We start from the raw sequence: 19,353 nt of genomic DNA, 5'->3' as shown, positions 1-19,353 counted from the left end.
ATCTGGTTTGGGGGAAGACCATGAATCTATCCACTGCGTCTTTTTGGAGCCCCATTCATCTTTGCTTAAAATCTTATTTATATCCATACTTATTTCCCACAACTCTTAAAGTCTTTTTAGAGGGAGAGAATTATTAGTTGGCCTTTAAATTTCAAGTATTGTGGTGTCATTGCTGTGCTGTGACTTGAGTTGCATTTGGTCTGTAATACTCCTCTGAGATCTCAGACTTCAATATTAAGGTCTGATACATTTAAAAGAAAATAAACAGAAAGTGCATGATACATCTAAGAGAAAAGAAAAAGAAAGAGCATGAGCAAATATTTTTTTAATTTTATTTTATTATGTTATGTTAATCACCATACATTACATCATTAGTTTTTGATGTAGTGTTCCATGATTCATTGTTTGCGTATAACACCCAGTGCTCCATGCAGAACGTGCCCTCCTTAATACCCATCACCAGGCTAACCCATCCCCCCACCCCCCTCCCCTCTAGAACCCTCAGTTTGTTTCTCAGAGTCCATAGTCTCTCGTGGTTTGTCTCCCCCTCTGATTTCCCCCCCTTCATTTTTCCTTTCCTACTATCTTCTTCTTTCTTTTTTTTTTTTTTTTAACATATAATGTATTATTTGTTTCAGAGGTACAGGTCTGTGATTCAACAGTCTTACACAATTCACAGCGCTCACCATAGCACATACCCTCCCCGATAGCCACCCCATCCCTCCCACCCCCCACCACTCCAGCAACCCTCAGTTTGTTTCCTGAGATTAAGAATTCCTCATATCAGTGAGATCATATGATACATGTCTTTCTCTGATTGACTTATTTCACTTAGCATAATACCCTCTAGTTTCATCCACGTCATTGTAAATGGCAAGATTTCAAATTTTTTGATGGCTGCATAATATTCCTGTGTGTGTGTGTGTATGTGTGTGTGTGTACCACATCTTCTTTATCCATTCATCTATTGATTCACATTGCTGCTATAAACATTGGGGTGCACGTACCCCTTCGGATCTCTACATTTGTATCTTTGGGGTAAATACCCAGTAGGGCAATTGCTGAGTCGTAGGGTAGCTCTATTTTCAACTTTTTGAGGAACCTCCACACTGTTTTCCAGAGTGGCTGCACCAGCTTGCATTCCCACCAACAGTGTAGGAGGGTTCCCCTTTCTCCGCATCCTCGCCAACATCTGTCATTTCCTGACTTGTTAATTTTAGCCATTCTGACCTGTGTGAGGTGGTATGTCATTGAGGTTTTAATTTGTATTTCCCTGATGCCAAGCAATGTTGAGCACTTTTTCATGTGTCTGTTGGCCATCTGGATGTCTTCTTTGCAGAAATGTCTGTTCGTGTCTTCTGCCCATTTCTTGATCGGATTATTTGTTCTTTGGGTGTTGTGTTTGATAAGTTCTTTATAGATTTTGGATACTAGCCCTCTATCTGATATGTCATTTGCAAATATCTCCTCCCATTCTGTCAGTTGTCTTTTGGTTTTGTTGACTGTTTCTTTTGCTGTGCAAAAGCTTTTTATCTTGATGAAGTCCCAATAGTTCATTTTTGCCCTTGCTTCCCTTGTCTTTGGCGATGTTTCTAGGAAGAAGTTGTTGCAGCTGAGGTTGAAGAGGTTGCTGCCTGTGTTCTTCTCTAGGATTTTGATGGACTGCTGTCTCACATTTAGGTCTTTCAACCATTTTGAGTCTATTTTTGTGTGTGGTGTAAGGAAATGGTCCAGTTTCATTCTTCTGCATGTGGCTGTCCAATTTTCCCAACACCATTTGTTGAAGAGACTGTCTTTTTTCCATTGGCCATTCTTTCCTGCTTTGTCAAAGATGAGTTGACCATAGAGTTGAGGGTCCATTTCTGGGCTCTCTATTCTGTTCCACTGATCTATGTGTCTGTTTTTGTGCCAGTACCATACTGTCTTGATGATTACAGCTTTGTAATAGAGCTTGAAGTCCAGAATTGTGATGTCACCAGCTCTGCTTTTCTTTTTCAACATTCCTCTGGCTATTCGGGGTCTTTTCTGGTTCCATACAAATTTTAGGATTATTTGTTCCATTTCTTTGAAAAAAGTTGACGGTATTTTGATAGGGATTGCAGTAAATGTGTAGATTGCTCTAGGTAGCATTGACATCTTCACAATATTTGTTCTTCTTATCCATGAGCATGGAATGTTTTTCCATTTCTTTGTGTCTTCCTCAATTTCTTTCATGAGTATTTTCTAGTTTTCTGAGTACAGATTCTTTGCCTCTTTGGTTAGATTTATTCCTAGGTATCTTATGGTTTTGGGTGCAGTTGTAAATGGGATCGACTCCTTAATTTATCTTTCTTCTGTCTTGGTGTTGGTGTATACTTAATGAAGTTGTTCATTTCATGGTTTTGGGTGCAGTACCAATGATTACCTGTGATAGGTTTAATGAAGTACCCTGGTGGGGCGCCTGGGTGGCTCAGTCATTAAGCATCTGCCTTCAGCTCAGGTCATGGTCCCAGGGTACTGGGATCCAGCCCCGCATTGGGCTCCCTGCTCCACGGGAAACCTGCTTCTCCCTCTCCCACTCCCCCTGCTTATGTTCCCTCTCTTGCTGTGTCTCTCTCTGTCAAATAAATAAATAAAATCTTTAAAAAAGAGAAAAAGAAGTACCCTAGTTCTGAACACTGTACCTATATAGGCCATAATTAGAAATACAAAAGATAGTCTTGAATAACTGTTAGAAAATATTAAAACTACACTATTCATTATAGTGGGTGGATGATGACTTTCCTAACACTGGTTCCTTGTTATCCTCACTTGTCAAGCCCTTCTGCATTACTTAGCTTTGTACATGGCTCCCAACACCTGAATCTCCTTCCAGTTCATTACAACCACAGGCATGAAAATCTTAAAGTATTTTAAAATGCCAGTCTAACAGAGCTCAGAGCACCAACCTGAAGCTGAAGGTAGAGTTCTGGAAGAAAGGGGGGCTGTCAAACGTCGTGAGAGACAGACAATCTTGTATGTCTTTTAAAGTTGGCAATTTCTCACTGTTTAATCCCACTGGATTTCTTCTTAACAGACCTTCATAGGTCCCATTACAGAGGGTGACCCGGCGGTTATAGTCATCCAGGCTAAGGGTTGTAAGGAGAGTAAAAATGAAATGTTTTAATTTGTGGATAGTATCATAATTTTGGGCCAAGCAAACCAATCAAAATCTTAGTCATGACAAAATCTTATTATAGTTACCCATCCCAACATGTTGGGGAGCACTATCAGAAAAGCTTAGGGTGTAGAAGGGGGGAATCCCTGCTAGATTGGCCTACACCCCCGCAAACACATGCATGCCCAGACTAGGGGTGTGTTCAAGGAAGCTCGACAAAGACACTGGACAGGGGAGCTAGAGCCCTTAGGTTAAAAACAGGAAGATTTGGAGGAAACAGATAAATAAAGGAAGGCAGGGGCACCTGGGTGGCTCAGTCAGTTGAGCATCTGCCTTTGGCTCATGTCATGATCCCAGGATCCTGGGATGGAGCCCCCATCTCGAGCCCCTGCTCAACCAGGAGCCTGTTTCTCCCACTCTCTTTGCCCCTCCCCCTGCTCATGCTCTCTCTCGCTGTCTCTCACAAATAAATAAATAAAACCTTTAATAAATGTATAAATAATAAAGGAAGGTGGAAGAGCATCTTGGGGAATCTATTTTTGAGATGTGTACTAGAAAAAAAGAAACAAATTTAAAAGGAATCACTGAGGACAGGATTCTCCATGGGCTACAAGCTGCTCATTTGCTTATGCTGTGTTCCTCAATACTTCAGAGATCATTCTCCCCCGCCCCATCCCCCGCCCCTCTCAGCTCACCATCTCCCGATGGTCTAGCTATACTGAACTGTTTCCAGAGACTTTCCCAGCTTCATACGTGATGTTCCCTCCACCTAGGACACACTCACCACCCACCCCTCCATCTCCTTGTGGTGTGTGCCTCTGCCTCTTAGAGAATTCCCCTGACTCTTTTCTTGGCTTCACACTTACATCTATCATGATACTTTTCACATTGTATTGTAACTCAGTTACAAGCAATCTGCCTTTGTAAATATAAAACGATATCCAAAAGGGAAGCTCTATTTTATTCATCTTTGTATTGTCAGTACTATTACACTGCTTGGAATATGATCGGTACTTAAGAAATGTTTGGCTGAATGCAGAAACGAATTCCAATTTTAAAACAGTTGATCTAGAAAGGATAACCAAGCCCATTCGATTCATAAGTGCGATTTCCAGACCTCTATTTTTTTTTTTAAATAAGAGGGCTTAGAATTTTTTAAAATCCCACTTCCCTCAGGAAAATCATTTTCAGAAACATGTACAAAGAACCCAGCCTGCGTTAGAAACAGAAATATAAAGTGCCTCTCCATCTCTCAGACTTAGGAAAATACGGTCTCTGGATTTCCAGTGCAGGGACGCAAATACCATTACCTATCACAGACAATTTCCCAGCTGGAGAATCTTGAGTTCTGACTAATTAGAGTTGGGTCATCTTGTCTTGCAGCCCCAAGCAGCTGGTCTGTACATACGTCACAGTCGTTCCTCCCGGTGGCGAAGTTCCAATAGGGCAAAGCAAAGGACTCATTGTCGATGAGTTGCTAAAAGCAAAGGGTGTGTCTAGTTATGTAACTCAATATATCAACATCAAATACAAAAAGAAAGCACATAAAGCAAAGACTGGTATGGGTCTTGACCAAATGCAAAATTAAAAATACCAAAGGCATAGTTTGGACCAACCTGGAGATCCCTTTCCAGCCACAGCAAATGGTATCGGTGCCAAGAAACAAAGGCGGGGCCTTGGTGTGAGAAGTCTATGGCCTTGTACGGGCGCCCTGGTCCTAAAGCAATTGGGAAACATATTAACGATCATGGAATAGCACTTTTTTTTTTTAATGCGAATCCTTACCCCAATGGGATGTGTCTGCAGAGCCAGTAAGTCCAAGCTGTTTTAATCAGAAAGAAAAAAAAAAAAAAAGGTTTTTGGCATTTATCTTTCTGAAAGCAAGAACAGCAACAACAAAATTCCAGAAGCAACCAGCACTTCTAGGATAAATTCTCCATCTCTCAAAAGTTTGATTGTCAACAGAGATCCAGACACATCTAGGTCGTTTTCAGCTTTGAGAGTCCCTGTCACATGTTTAATTTTTCAGTAACATTTCATTAAGATGAAATAATGTTAGCCAAAGGGCTAGATCATTAAGATCTTAATGAAATATATTTTCAAAAGATATTTTCTAACCTAGTCCTCACAAATGCACACATTTACAAGGGAAGGATTAATTAATAATAAAGCAACTTGGACTGCTCTTAGTCCTAATTCAGGCATTTATGTCACCAAAAAGAACTTTCATGGATTTTGCCTCCGCCCTCGGTCAGTTACAACCACCAGCTGACAAGCATGGTCGCCAACACTAGAAGAGAGAAAAATACATTCAAGCCAATTTGGCTGGCCACTGGAACCGCCAATTTTAGTGAAAAGCTTCGGGCAATTTAATGACCCCCTTTACTGCCCATTCCATCCTTCTTCTGCTTTCATAAAAGCTTTTGATGGCTATGTAGAAACTTCAGCTGGCTTTAGTTCTTTTTCAAAGTACCTATAATAACTTCAGAGAGCTGAACAGACACAAATATAAATTTAATTCCTAGGTATGACCGGAAACTATAGTCCTCTTTCCCTCTTGAGAGAAAACCCTCTCATAAAGCAAAAATTCCTCTGAGCGATGACAGGAAAACTATAAAGGTTTATAGCCAGAAGAGCCTCCTTATCTATTGATAAAGAAAGACAGATGCTTACCTGAGAGGCAAGATTTTTAAGGACTCACACTGAGGAAAGACATGCTATCGCTTGCTGATGGCTACACAGTCCTTTTTAAATGTTTTAATTCAGAACAAAGCTTAATGTTCCCCAAACGAACAAATGAGGTGAAATCAAGCAATGGGGAACCAGTGATAAACACAAGGACAGACAATTCCAATGAGAATCTGACTATTCAAAGGGAGTTTGATGTCTTCATTCAACCCCAACAAGGGGCCCCAAAGGTGGAGATAACAGGTACAGCCAAAGAAAGCGTCAGGAGTACACAGAATAGAACCAGGAGTGGATTCACATCCCCCTGGAGCGAGCTGACGTCTGTGGTGTTCACTGACTGTGAAATATCCGAGGGCGTAGCTGGTCCTACTAGATTAATGAAGTTCTTAACAAACAAGCCCCCATTCCAAGTCTTACGCAGGCCCCAATTTTTAGGATCTAGAAGGGCGGGGCACCATTTTCCCAGGCATCCACTGTAATGGTTCCAAGGGCTAATTCGGGAGGAACTCTACATTGCCGGAGCAGCTTATGCTCTTCCTGGACAATACAACTCCGAAAAAACCTGAGGATCCCCACAGCGGTGCACCATATCACAGGCACCATGAATGATGACCAAAAGTCTAAAGACTAACACATGCGGGTTTAATGAGATACGCACTTTCCACACAAACACTCTAATTCTGCACAAAGAAGCTTCATGTGCTTTAGCACATGTTCTGTTAATTCCTCTAATTTGAGGAAAAATGTCAGAGAGGGCTCCCATGGCCAGATTTAGACATGTTTTCTTCTGGAATCAAAAGGAATTTGCCTCCGCTTCACCAACTCTTGCCTTTGAAGATTAATAGCTTCATAGAGGAGAGTTTAGACTTTGAACGCAAAACACCAACTACAGGAGAAAACATTTTCCCAAATGTCAGCCAACGTACTGGTAAACTGTGCTCCATCCTAGCTTCAGGCAGCATTTGATAATCCTCTGACTTTCATAAGCCTAGCCCTTCCTGAGGTTGCTCTCTTGTTAATTAACTTGCCCTGAAATTACTTCCCCACCCATCCCCCCCACAGCCCCAAACTATAATGATATACCCTCTGCTGAGAAAAAAACCCACCTAATAATGTATCTCTAACAGAGTAATAATGGAGCCACACAAAGAAATCATAAATGCTGCAGTTGGCAATCTGTGGCTGGGTCCCGTTGGGCCCCAGAAGGCCGAGCCAATGCTGGGTGGTGATCACGTAGTCGGGGTGTGTCGTGTTCTTTGCGAGGTCTAAGGCGTCCAGGAACTGCTCCCTCTCCTGAGCAGTCAAGGAATGGATATTTTTCCGAATTACCGGGGCTTTCCTGTGATTGCAGTCGTGGCCGGTCCAGCCAAACTTGCAGACTCCACAGTTGTAGCCAGCAAAATGTCCTGGTTTATTTTTAAAAGGAAAAAAAAGGGGAGGGGGAGATGGAAGAGGGAGTCAGTTTATGTAGCTTGGAAGAAACTTCTGAATTTGAACTCTGGGATAAAAAGGAGGAGAAGATGAAAGTGTTTGCAAAAAGGCAAAGGAAGCCAATTTCCTTCCCTTACTCTCCTCTTGAAATGTTTGCATCTCCAAGTGAACAGAGTACTAGAGTTCCTTAGAAATACTCCCAGCAAAGAAACAATATGAAAGGGGTCACAAGCTGTCATGGGTGGACCGTGTCCCTTCAAAATTCGTATGTTGAAGTTCTAACCCCCAGTTCCTCCGTATATGACTGTGTTTGGAGCTAAGGTCTTCAGAGAGGTAATTAACTTAAAAATGAGGTCATGAGGTGGCCCCCAATCCAATACGACTGGTGTCCTTACAAGGGGGGGAAGATTTGGCCACTAGTCATTACAGAGGGAAGACCACGTGAAGACCAAGGGAGAAGACAGCCACCAACAAAGCAGGAGAGAGGACTCAGAAGAATCCAACCCAGCTGACACCTTGACCTGAGACTTTAGGCTTCCAGAACTGGAGGCAGAACGAGTTTCTCTTTCCTCCCCACAGCCCCAGCCCCAAGGCTGCCTGCTGTCTTGGATGGGCACGCTGCTGAGCCCTGCTATCCTGTGGCACACACAACAGGGCCCACACAGAGTGAGTGTGGCTCATTGATTTAGAGAAGGAAGAAGATATACACCCAGCTCAAGGTGGAACCAAAATAAATAAGCTGATTTCCAGGAATTTAGGTGAGATCTAACATTACAAAAGCTGGTTTATTTCACAAAGGAGACAGCGTTAAGACAAAAATCAATGGAGGCCGGCGGGTCATAAAGGTGAATTAGCTGCCACGGTATCACCAAGTGCAAATCATTGCAGGGCTCCCCATCCACGGCACAAATGTCCCTGCTTTATCTACCCGGGGAAGGAGTACTAGTCATATGAACTAATAAGCATCTGCCTGATTAGCATCTAAAGTGGAAATTATTTCAGCTTGTCCTGGACTTTTCCCTTTTTAGTCTTGATTACTGCTTTTGGTATGACCAGCACCTCATTCCCTAGGTGGTGATAAGTTACAGAGTAAACATTTAAATATTATTGGAGCAGAAAGTTGAAGCAAAAGGGGATGGTAATGCTCATCCCCCAGGAGATTAGAGGGGTTACATAAAGCATTAACATGGGAGACCAACTCTGCTCTCTTCCTCCTCCCCCTACCTCCCTCCCCTTCCCCCTTTCCCCACCTTCCCCTCTTCCTCCTCCCCCTCCCTTCCTCCCCAAACCCCCTCCCCTTCCCCCATCCCCCTCCTCCTGGTCCTCCTCCTCCCAGACTTTTTTACTGGCTCTCACTTCAATCCACAGCACTTTTCCTTCATCATTTCCTTAAATTCCTCTTTGCCTGGGTTACCACTCCTGCTCTCTGCCTCACGATGGGTCGTCTACAAGGTCATCCTTGACTCAACGTGTCAGGGTCAGATGCTAGCGCCCTGAGCTCCCCTGGCACCTCATATGCTCCCTCCATGGGATACATCACACCAACAGTAATTATCTACTTGTCTCAGGTACAGACAACTGGAAGGCAGTTACCCCACCGCCGAGGCCTGTGCTCGGTCTTATACAAAATGAGTATTTGTTGCATGAATAAAAGAAATATAAAGCCAAGTCACCACGATGTGCACTTTAAAAATCGTACACTTTTATTTGTAGTCATACCTCAATAGAGCTGAAATTTTTTTGGAAAATGAACTAAAAACAAAGAAGTATAAAGCATGTGGTAGATAATCCAATAAACATAAAATTTCTTCTTCCTCTTTCTCCCTATCCTTGTGGATTAGAAGGAAAAGCAGGCCCTGTAAATAATTTTGATAGACTGTAAATACCAAAGCAGAGGTAAGCAAAAAATACTATGACCATAGTAGAGAGAGGATCATTTGAATTTCTACAGGCAAAGAAAATTTTACAATAGCATGAAACAAAATGATTAGCATTTGTATTATGTAAACAAAAATGCACAGGCCTCCTTTTCTATTAACCCAATGGATTTTTTGATGGTTAAAGAAAATGTCATTAAAAATATCATGAGTAGGAAAAATTTTTCTTAAGGTAATTTATTTGGGTTCTATGCTCCTCAAAACATACAAAATATCCTACCTATCCTCACAGAGCTCAGTTATCTGTAGTTTTCTATGCTTTAACATCATATGAGAACGTAAGTAAAAAATACTTAAACAGAAAAAATTCTACTAGTCCCAAGACTGAAACGTGTTTTAGAATAGTTTCAGTTAAACATTAAAATTTACATTGATTACTAGAGTGAAGCTACTAAATAGAAATTATTTATAAATATTTATTGAGCAATTACCAAAGTACCAGATACTATACAAATGCTCCAGAGTTATTTTCCCCCAGGGAACCTACTAAAATTATATATCTGTTTCAAAACACCTTTGATTAAAACATATCACCTTCTCTGGCAGCTTTTACAGGAACAGAATATTTTTGAGGAGTGAATGAGAAAATGCATCCAAAGAATACTAAGTGCCCAAACTTCCAGCTACTTACCTAGAGCCAGATGACTGAAGGTGAATATAAAGCCACAGCTTTGCAATAGGAGAGTGAGTCTCTCCTTCGAAATGCTAAGGAATAGCACACCTCAATTTTATAATAATCAATTCAGTACAATTCTACATTTAAATGCATAAAACTTGTCTTTGAATTTTGTTGAAATTGAGTAATTCATAACTTATGCCATGAGTTTTAATATTCCTTCACTTCCTTTACCACAATTGTTTTTGGTTGCTAGAAACAAAATGATCAATAGCTAATTATCTCCCTCATTTGTTTATTCAACAGATAATTTATTAACACCGACCGCCTAAAGGGCGGTCAAAACTCAGCATGCCTCTCTCTGTGCTCCCACTTGTTATGTTGGAAGAAGTTCCCATGCTTTGTAGCTTTGGACTTCACTCTTCCAAATCTGTCATATTGGGATAAGAGTTCTACATCACAGAGTTCTCATGGAAAACAAGCCGGTTATCATATTAAGCACTTAGAACAGTATCTGGTACATAGTTCTATATTGAGTGTTGTTATTATTACTAGATACCACATAGAAGCAGTATTGTAAATATTTGTTTTCCTGCCTGTCTTCCTCATCCACGACACTGTGGACACCTTAAAAATCATATTGCAGGGGCACCTGGGTGGTTTAGTCATTAAGCGTCTGCCTTCAGCTCAGATCATGATCCTGGGGTCCTGGGATCCAGCGCCGCATCGGGCTCCCTGCTCGGCGGGAAACCTGCTTCTCCCTCTCCCACTCCCCCTGCTTGTGTTCCCTCTCTTGCTGTGTCTCTCTCTGTCAAATAAATAAATAAAATCTTAAAAAAAAATCATATTGCGTTTTTCCCCTCTTTGTACCTGAAGGGCCTAGCATCACTGGTGCTAAATAAATGTCAGTCAGGTAGGTGATAAATGAATCAATGAATAATGGAATAAAAGGCATTAGGTACTAGAAGATACAGATAGACATAAGGCACAATGTCTTCATCCAGGGGATGAGGACGTGTGTGCAATGAACCACCGACACAAGTCAAACTGTGGGGAAAAGTGAAAATAGAGGAATAAACCAAGCACCGCAGAAGACAATACGATTAATTCTGACTCAGAAGACCAGAGCTGCTTCACAATTATGTTGAGCAAAGATGTTTCTTTTTACAAAACCATACTTGCCTCTGAAAAGCAACGTAGAAGGTAAGAAGAAAGAATTGGGGCGGGGAAAGAGGCAAAATGGGGGGGAAGGGGATTAAGAAGTACAAACTTCAAGTTAAAAATAAATAAGTCATGGAGTGTAATGGACAACACGAGGGATACAGTCAACATTGTTAGGTAGGAACTTTCACTGCACAGTGTATACAAATGTCAGATCCCTGTGTTGTACATCTGAAACTAAGATAATATCGTTTTTCAATTATAACCCAATAAATAAAAAAAAAGCATTTGTCTGCATGTGAGCTCACCTATGGCCCAGAAATGTAAAAAAATAAAAATAAAAAATCCCTTTTCCAGCATCTCTCCAAAACCTCTGCAGTCGGGCCCCTTTTATGTTTAGAGCTTCTAAACATGGTCCAAAGAATTCATGAAAATGCTGCTGACAACGGAAAAGTGCAACATCATGGAAGCCCAGCACACAAAGTGCTTATTTCTCTAATTTAGATTCCCTAGTGGTTCCCTACATCAACTTAACCTGAGTTCATTTATTCCCCTAATCTACCAATAGCGGCAGCAAAAACTACAAGACGGGCCTCTTAGAAGAGATGGCATTTTCTTACTGGAAAATGGAGAGAGAAAGAAAACTAAAGGATCCCGAGATACCAATCTATCTACCATTGAGTATGTCCTTCGGCAAAAATTAAATTTAAAAAGACAAAGTCATAAACCTACTTAGGACTGGGAGAGCAATGGAAAAGAGAGTGAGAACAACCAAGCCAGGCACGTTCCTACATGAACTGTATCAGCTCACCCTCAGAAGGCTATTAGACTAAATAAGCTTAAAGACCACCGATTAGTGAATTTACAAGGAGCTCTAAATAGCCTATTCCTTTTAATTAGAGATTCTATTATTTTAATAACAATACTTTATACTCACAGAGAGCCTTTCATCTACAGAGCTCAAAAAGATTTTACAAGTGCGGTTTCATCATTATCCCCATTTCAGAGATTGGAAAAACGGAGGCACTTAGTCACTTGTACAAACAAGCAGTTCTTTGACAACTGTTCAAAAACGATTTGGTGTGCATGTTTTCCAAAAGTCCAAAAACACAGCTGCAACTGGTATGTTCTCAGAAACGCCAGTTGGCTAGTGAGATGTGTAAGGTGAAGAGCTAATGCCAAGTCTCCCGAAATTCAGCTCTTCCTGACAATTAAGGTTGGTAGGTTTTGGGTTCCAATTTATCCCTAGAGATAATAGAGAATAGAGAAGTTCTCTCTAGAGGATTTGAGCACATCATTTAGGGGGTTTCTCCTCCAGACTTTGTTTTTATTTCTCTTTGTTAGGCTAATATCTTTTACCAGCTTCAAGCTCATGAAGACAATGGGGTATTTTTTTATTTTTTTATTTTACTTTATTTTATTTTATTGTGGTAAGAACATTTAACACATTTTTAAGTGTACAATACATTATTGCTGACTCTAGGTGCAATGTTGTTCAGCAGCTCTCTTAAGCTTACTCTCATCTTGAAACTTTATGTGTACTGATTACTACCTCTCTATGTCTCACTCCCCTGGCCCCTGGTAACTAGCATTCCATGCTTTGATTCTATGAATTTGACTTTAGATACCTCATATAAGTAGAATCATGTCTTATTTGTCTTTCTGTAACTGACTTATTTCCTGAGTATAATGCCCCTTAGGTTCATCCATGTTGTCACATACTGCACGATTTCCTTCTTTTCTTTAAGGCTGAATAGTGTTCAGTTGGATGTATATACCACTTAGCTAAAATGTGGAGAAATTGGAATCCTTATGCACTGTTGGTGGAAATGCAAAATGGCGCAGCCACAATGGAAAAACACAGTATGGAGCTTCCTCAAAAATTAAAAATAGAACTACCATATGATCTTGCAATTGCATTTCTGGATATTTGTCCAAAAGAATTGAAATCAGGATCTCATAGAGATATTAGCATTCCCATGTTTATTGTAGCACTATTCCCAATAGCCAAGATGTGGAAACGATCTAAATGTCCATTGATGGATAAATGGTCTGTTTACTTTTCCATTGCATTAACAAAGTTCAGGGTCACCAATAGTCTGGTTTCCAGAAGCTAAACTAGATCTCTTCCTTAATAAATTTTGGGTGACCTAGAAGAATCCCAGGGGTCCTATTTGCAAAAAATTATGAGGATAACAGAGAGGAGGGCTTTTGGGTTCAGGTTTTGGGATCAGGTTTAAATTCTGAAGACTGCTTCCCAAACCATGAAAAGCTACCCTTGGAAGGCAAGCAAATCACCCTTTGGGGGAGAATAAGCTGAATGAAGGTCCTATGTCTTGCTTTGGGACACATGACACATTACAGAATGGTGATTACTGTTTATACTAAGTTGGTTTCCAGCTCGGCCACTAGGACTTGGTCTAATGCCCTGAGACTCAAAGAATAAGACCATTTAGCCAACATAAGTGGAGCCATCCAGAGTTGGTATGGAAAGAGCTATGGTCCTGAATGAGTCTATACAGATCAAATCACGGAGGAGGGGAGGAGAGCCATAGGCTGGTAGTTGGTCTCAGGAGCAGCCAAGGCCTTGACAATGGCTGGCAATGGAGACCATACACACTGAGAAAGCTCTGTTCCTTGGGCTGACCTACAGACATGTGATGTCCTTAACAGTCCAGACTCACAGGCCAAACCCTCCTTCTGACCCACTGTCTCCTAGGTATATGTTTATCGTCCTCAGAACAGGGGATCCCTTTTTATGTTAGGAAGTGGGTCACTGTGCCCCTAACTTCTTGTCACTTCTGGAGGAATATTTATAGGTCTACCTCCTGGAAAGGGAGATTATAATTATCCTTTTCTATTCTGCCATTCTCTATTCTCTCCATCCTCACCTTTAAAAAACAAAACAAAACAAACTTGCCTACCAGGTCAAAAATATAAAGTAGATGATGATAAGAAGAGGTAAGAGTTATATCTGATTTCTTAATATCTTCTGCCCCAGGATTCCATAAATGGAGAAGCTCAACCGTTGTAAGTGGTAGCACTCTATCGTTGATTTGGCCTGGAAATAAGTGTTCTAGAAGAACTTTTGAGTCATAGACAAAGAAGTTACTGTGTAGTATGATTTTAATCACACAGGTAATATGAAACCTGCTGCTTCTCAGACAAAAGCCAGGAGAATCCATGAGATAATGTCTATAGAAGACAATGTTCAATTAGCTCAGAGAAAAATGGATAGTGTATGTTCAATATGCTGTTTAAAACTTTCGTCACAATGAATACCCAACGCAAAACTGAGTTCCTTGGAATTGCAGAATTAGTAATATGACCACAAAACGATTATGCAGCCAGAATTTTTTGCCTGTTAAAAAAACTAACACCATTCCTACATCAACATCGCAGTCCTTTGTACATTTCCTTAGTTTACCTTTTTATATCCCTACACAGCCCCATTATCTGGATTCCCTATGTGCCGGCATCCTATGAAAATGTAAGCAAAAAATAATAATTTAAGGAGGAAAACTTGGTATGCAGCTGGGTGGTGTAGAACAGTGGCCAAGGGCTTTGCTAATGTTGCCACATGCACTTTCTGTGCGTCAAATGCTCTGCCAGCCTTTGAGTGTTTATCACCGCTGTGCATGGCTGCTGAACACAGGCAGGTGCTACTGAAGAGGATTTGAGAAGGCTCAGAAGAGCTGGAGGCATAAGAAATGCACAGAGATTTCGAAGAAGTCATAAGAGAGACCAAGGTCTGAAAGAGGGACACCGAGCAAATGGCGAAATGCCCACAGCCAACCCAGGCAAGAGCAGAAAAAGCCATTGTTATCTTGGGATTCTCGCTCCCCAGCTCGCAGAAGCTCTGTCCCACCACAGCCCTCCGACTGTGGCAAAGTGGCAACCCAGGCACAACCTTAACTAACAAGATGTACTCTGCCTGAGACCCGTTCCAAACATGAGAAACGCTGAGGCTAGGACCGTGGAAACACCTGCCTTGGATGCCTGTCTTCTAGATGCCAAGGCTACCCATCCCCCTCTTCTACAAGTGCAGACCCATTTCAGAAGCGGAGGCCACCGAATCCATCTTGAAAGGACTTGCTCTGAGCTTCAAAGCTGACTCTGGAGCTCGTTAGCTTCCCCCTTCCAACAAACAAGCCAATGGCATGTTGGCATGAGTTCACATAACCAGGCTTGGCCCATGTAATATCCATTTGGTTTCCATAACTAGATGTAACAGAGGGTGTGAAAAATAGAACCAAGACATCAGCCCGACTCAGTTCGCTGCCTGTGAAAAACAAACTTGGTTGGCCACTTAAAGCCCAGTCTAACAGTTTTAAGAGTCTCATCTCCTCCTGAGAAGGGGCTCCTTTCCCAACTGGGGCCTCCCTACCCGGATCAGGGCATGGCCGGGTCTGCCGGCCTCCCTCACCTGTGCATCGGCAGGTCCGGTGGAAGAACTTCCTCGGCCAACCTTCTCTGTCATCCCGGTTCCGTAGCACATAAGGACCGCTCCAGGGCCTGGTGTCAGCTTGCACCTCCATGCACTGGCCCCGGCCCTCCTGGGAGCCACAGATGTTGTCGGGCTCCGGACCCAGCGACGGGCAGCACTCCTTGGTCATCAGGCTGTCCACCGTCATGCAGACCCGGGGAAACTGTGCACGGGCTCCAGGCAGCATCCCACAGCCCAGGCAACTGAGCACAAGCCCCCACCCGAGAGGGCTCATGGCTTTATCAGCAGAACTCCCTCTTGCTTTCCACTCCCTGATTCTACCCTGCCTTTCTCCTCGTCTTCCACTCTCGAGCGCTTGAGCGCTCATTTAGTTGATTTTTGGTTTTGGGGGGTGGGGGAGTTGATATCGTTTTGTTTTGCGCTCTATTCCTCTCCTCTTTAAAAAAAATACCTGCAAAAATCGCAGAACCCACGTCAGTGCACGTGTGTACATGCACACGCACAGACTATTTTATGTGATTCAAACAACTAAAACAAATTTAAGGCCATTAGAAGCGCCTCTAACAGCCAGATTTAATGAGGGTAGCGCTTCTCACCATCTTTCCCCCGTTAAATCAGGCTTTGTCTAATTGAGTTAATTTACGGGGTACTGCAGTCATACTACTTATTATACCGGTATTTCTAAACCCCTCCTTTCCTCCTTAGCCCATAACTTTAATTGCCTTGAACTCAGTTCAAAAGCCAAACACCGTGCTGCCTTTATTCGGTCTGGCTTGCCAAACCACGGGGCCTTGTGGGGTTTGGGTAAGGGCTGGGAGAAGCCATCATTAGGGGGATTAGGATTAGAGAGACCCTCATTGTTAGCACATGACCCAAAGCGCATAATGAAGTACATACAGTTGCTGGCTTTGTTTCCAAAGGGCAAAACCATCTTCATTATCTGGGCTCATGTGCCCCAGCCAAGCTTGTGACCTCAGACTTCCCCGAGAGTCAATAGATGCAGTGAGCTCCTCGTTGTTGTTAAAAGGCTTTTACAGACAAGCGTGCATTGCTAACCACAATCCACTCCTGACTGCTCCCTGACATGCTAGAAAGACCACTGCAGGAGGTCACACAGCTTCAGAAATAAAGAAACATTTATTTAGGGCTGACATACAAGGAATTGCTTTGTCCCACAATTAAGGGCCCCTTTCCCTCTAAATGAGAATGTACTGTTCTCCTATTCAGTACATCGAGGCAGTAGGTTTTTTTTTTTAATTACCCAAAGTAGCATGCCACCAGAAATTCCAAATTATAATTGTCTGATTGTAAAGAAGGCAGTGAGACAATTGGGAGCAAGGCCTTGCAAGTGACATCTTTTGATTCATGTTCAAGTTGAACGTTGTTAGGCTTCGGTCTAGAACAGAATGCTTCCCCCCGGTGCTTCTGGGAGCAGCGAGGGGAGCGTCCTGACCGGCAGTGATGGCGACTGTTAGAGCATCGTTTTACCCCTTCGTGGTGGAAACAGGACTGACTTAGGTCCGTTAGAGTCTGTGTAGACAGCCGACGTGCCCCGGCTTCCGACGGTTTCCAAGAAGATATTTGAGCATAAAGACAGGATGTTCCAAAGAAAATTCCTAAGGTTAAAAAAATGTTTATACAGATGTTCCTCCCCTCTGCATGTCTGTGTCATCCCCGAGATTTTAAGTTGTTGTGACTCATAAATGGCAATTCTCATCTCTGATTTACTCCGATGCCAGCCAAGACCCAAGCCCACAGAAGCAACATCTCTGAGGCTGTGGCCAGGCCAGGATTTGTTACAAGTTCTCTAAGCCGTGTTAATGTGCAGTCACGGTTGAGAAGCACAGGGTTAGAACAAAGCAGGGTTCCAAAGGAAATGTTGGAATAGAGTCAGCTGAAAGGTTCAATGTGTATTCCTTTCCTGAATCACCATAAACTGAGGGGCTTAAAATAACAGAAATTTTTTCCTCTCATAATTCTGAGGGCAGAAGTGTAAAATCAATGTGTTGATAGGACTGCAGTCCCCCCGAAGGCTCTAGAGGAGAATCCTTCTTGACTCCTCCAGCTTCCAATGGCTGCCACCATTGCTCTGTTTCCCTGGGTTGAAGCAGCATCATTCTAACCTCTGCCGTAGTGACATGACCTCTCCTCTTCTATCTCTGTCTCTCCCCTATGCATCTCCTATTAGGACACTTGTCATCAGATGTAGAGCCCACCTGGATAATCCAGAATGGTCTCATCTTGACATTCTTTAGTCAGTTACATCTGTAAAGACCCTCTTATCAAACGAAGTCACCTTCACAGGTTCTAGGGTATGGACATAACTTCTCAGAGGCCACTGTTCAACCCCCCAAATTTTCTTTGGAACATTACAGCTCTGGCCCTGACCTCAGCTGTGAGCCCCAGACGCATATATCCAATTTCCTACTTGACCTCTCACTTGGAGATCTAGACATTTCTCAATTAACATTTCAAAATAAAGTTTTACTCTCTTCACCCAATTTTTTTCTCCATTAGTCTTCTTCTTAGTTAAGGAGCCCCAGCCCATCCTATTAGTGGTCCTTGATTCTTCTTTTTCCCATCTTCCCTATATATGCTTCCCAATGCACTTAGAGTAAAATCCAAGGTCCTTTCCATGCACTAATCAAAGTGAAGGCCACAGATCCACAAACATGTGTTCCTGGTCTGCATCAAAATAAATACAATAAGGACAGAAATTACAAGTGAGCATTTAGAAACTATCATGGCGATTTGGCATTGCCACATGTTTAAGCACATGATCAATGGGCTCATCGCATTGAAGAGGAGTCTAGTTAGGAGGTTGTCAAACTTGCATGGACATGATCTGGTAGCATAAGCTACAGACTAATCCCATTGGGTTGCATGTTGGCCTGTGGCTGAAAAAAATTTTTTAATTATTTTTTAAATTTTTCACCGTGGATAGTTTGAACAGAACTGGCATGTAAGGTCCTCCATGAGCTGTGCGTTGCCCACCTCTCTCTCCCTCTTGCTCTGCCATCACAGAGCACACCCATCACTCTAGTACTCAGCCACGTCAAGTTCATTTCCACGTTGGTCTTCCTCCTGCCATTCCCTCTGCCTGGAATGTTCTTCAGAATCCTCCTTGTCACTCAGGTGTCGGCTCAAATGTTAGCTCCTGAGAGAGGTCGTTCCTGACCACTCACTCTACTGTGTCTACATCAAGCCCCCTACTCTCCACCGCATTGTGTTATTTTTCTTCAGAACACTTATGACTGTCTAAAATTATCCTGCTTGTTGGTTTAGCTGCTGATAGTCTGTCTCTTCTACTCTGGTATAAATTCCAGGGGAGCAAGAAATTTAACCATGTTGCCCTTCCCCGGTGCTAAGAATAGCATGTGGCAAAGAGAGGCTACTTGATAACAGTTGGTGAGTAAACATCCTCAGTTCAATTTTTTATGTTCATCAGAAGAGTCTCACCATTATAGGGATTGACTTTATACAAATTAAGTGTTCTTAATTTGACTATATAAAATAAATTTAGACTATTAAATACCACTATTATGTTAAGGGTTCCTTATAAGATTTGTTACGCTACTAAAAATGTTTGAAAACCACTGGTCCAATCCAACACTCCAGCCTTGGCCCCCACCACATCACCATCAACAACAAATTCCCTCCTCACTATTTCTGACAAGATAGCAGCAGCGTCTGGTTAAACCCCTCTAATAAGGAGATTCCTTTAAGAAATAATTCTAAATGTTAGGAAACTCGTCCTTTTTAATAAGTATTTAATATTTAATATAATTTGAATTTAAATATAAATAGTGAAAATTCCCTTCACCAATGTTTCCAGCAAAAGCCCTTGGGAACTCCCCCGACCCCAGCTCCCTAGAATGGGTACAGTCCATTTTCCACAGAATTTTGTTCCTTATCTTCTCTTTTTTCAGACTAAATT

The 19,353-nt window shown here is 42.1% G+C and overlaps 1 protein-coding gene across 2 annotated transcripts in view; it reads right to left on the bottom strand.

Moving 5' to 3' along the window:
• The window catches only part of DCT (dopachrome tautomerase), a 35,879-nt gene extending 20,017 nt beyond the window's left edge, over nucleotides 1–15,862 (bottom strand). Inside the window, exons 1-5 of one of the 2 annotated variants that reach the window (XM_044913143.1) lie at nucleotides 15,396–15,862; nucleotides 6,931–7,230; nucleotides 4,753–4,853; nucleotides 4,447–4,613; nucleotides 2,928–3,107 (exon numbers count right to left, since the gene is read on the bottom strand). In XM_044913143.1, coding sequence (XP_044769078.1) covers nucleotides 2,928–3,107; nucleotides 4,447–4,613; nucleotides 4,753–4,853; nucleotides 6,931–7,230; nucleotides 15,396–15,783 — 1,136 coding nt within the window. In that variant the 5' untranslated portion in view covers nucleotides 15,784–15,862. The remainder of the gene's footprint in view (nucleotides 1–2,927; nucleotides 3,108–4,446; nucleotides 4,614–4,752; nucleotides 4,854–6,930; nucleotides 7,231–15,395) is intronic. The other variant, XM_021695998.2, reaches the window with a different exon arrangement.
• Nucleotides 15,863–19,353: the final 3,491 nt, after the last annotated feature.

This window comes from Neomonachus schauinslandi, chromosome 3 (genome assembly GCF_002201575.2).
Source record: "Neomonachus schauinslandi chromosome 3, ASM220157v2, whole genome shotgun sequence".
Lineage (NCBI taxonomy): Eukaryota > Metazoa > Chordata > Mammalia > Carnivora > Phocidae > Neomonachus > Neomonachus schauinslandi.
The sequence above is the reverse complement of the archived record's forward strand: the minus strand, read 5'-3'. Positions and strand labels throughout refer to the sequence as shown.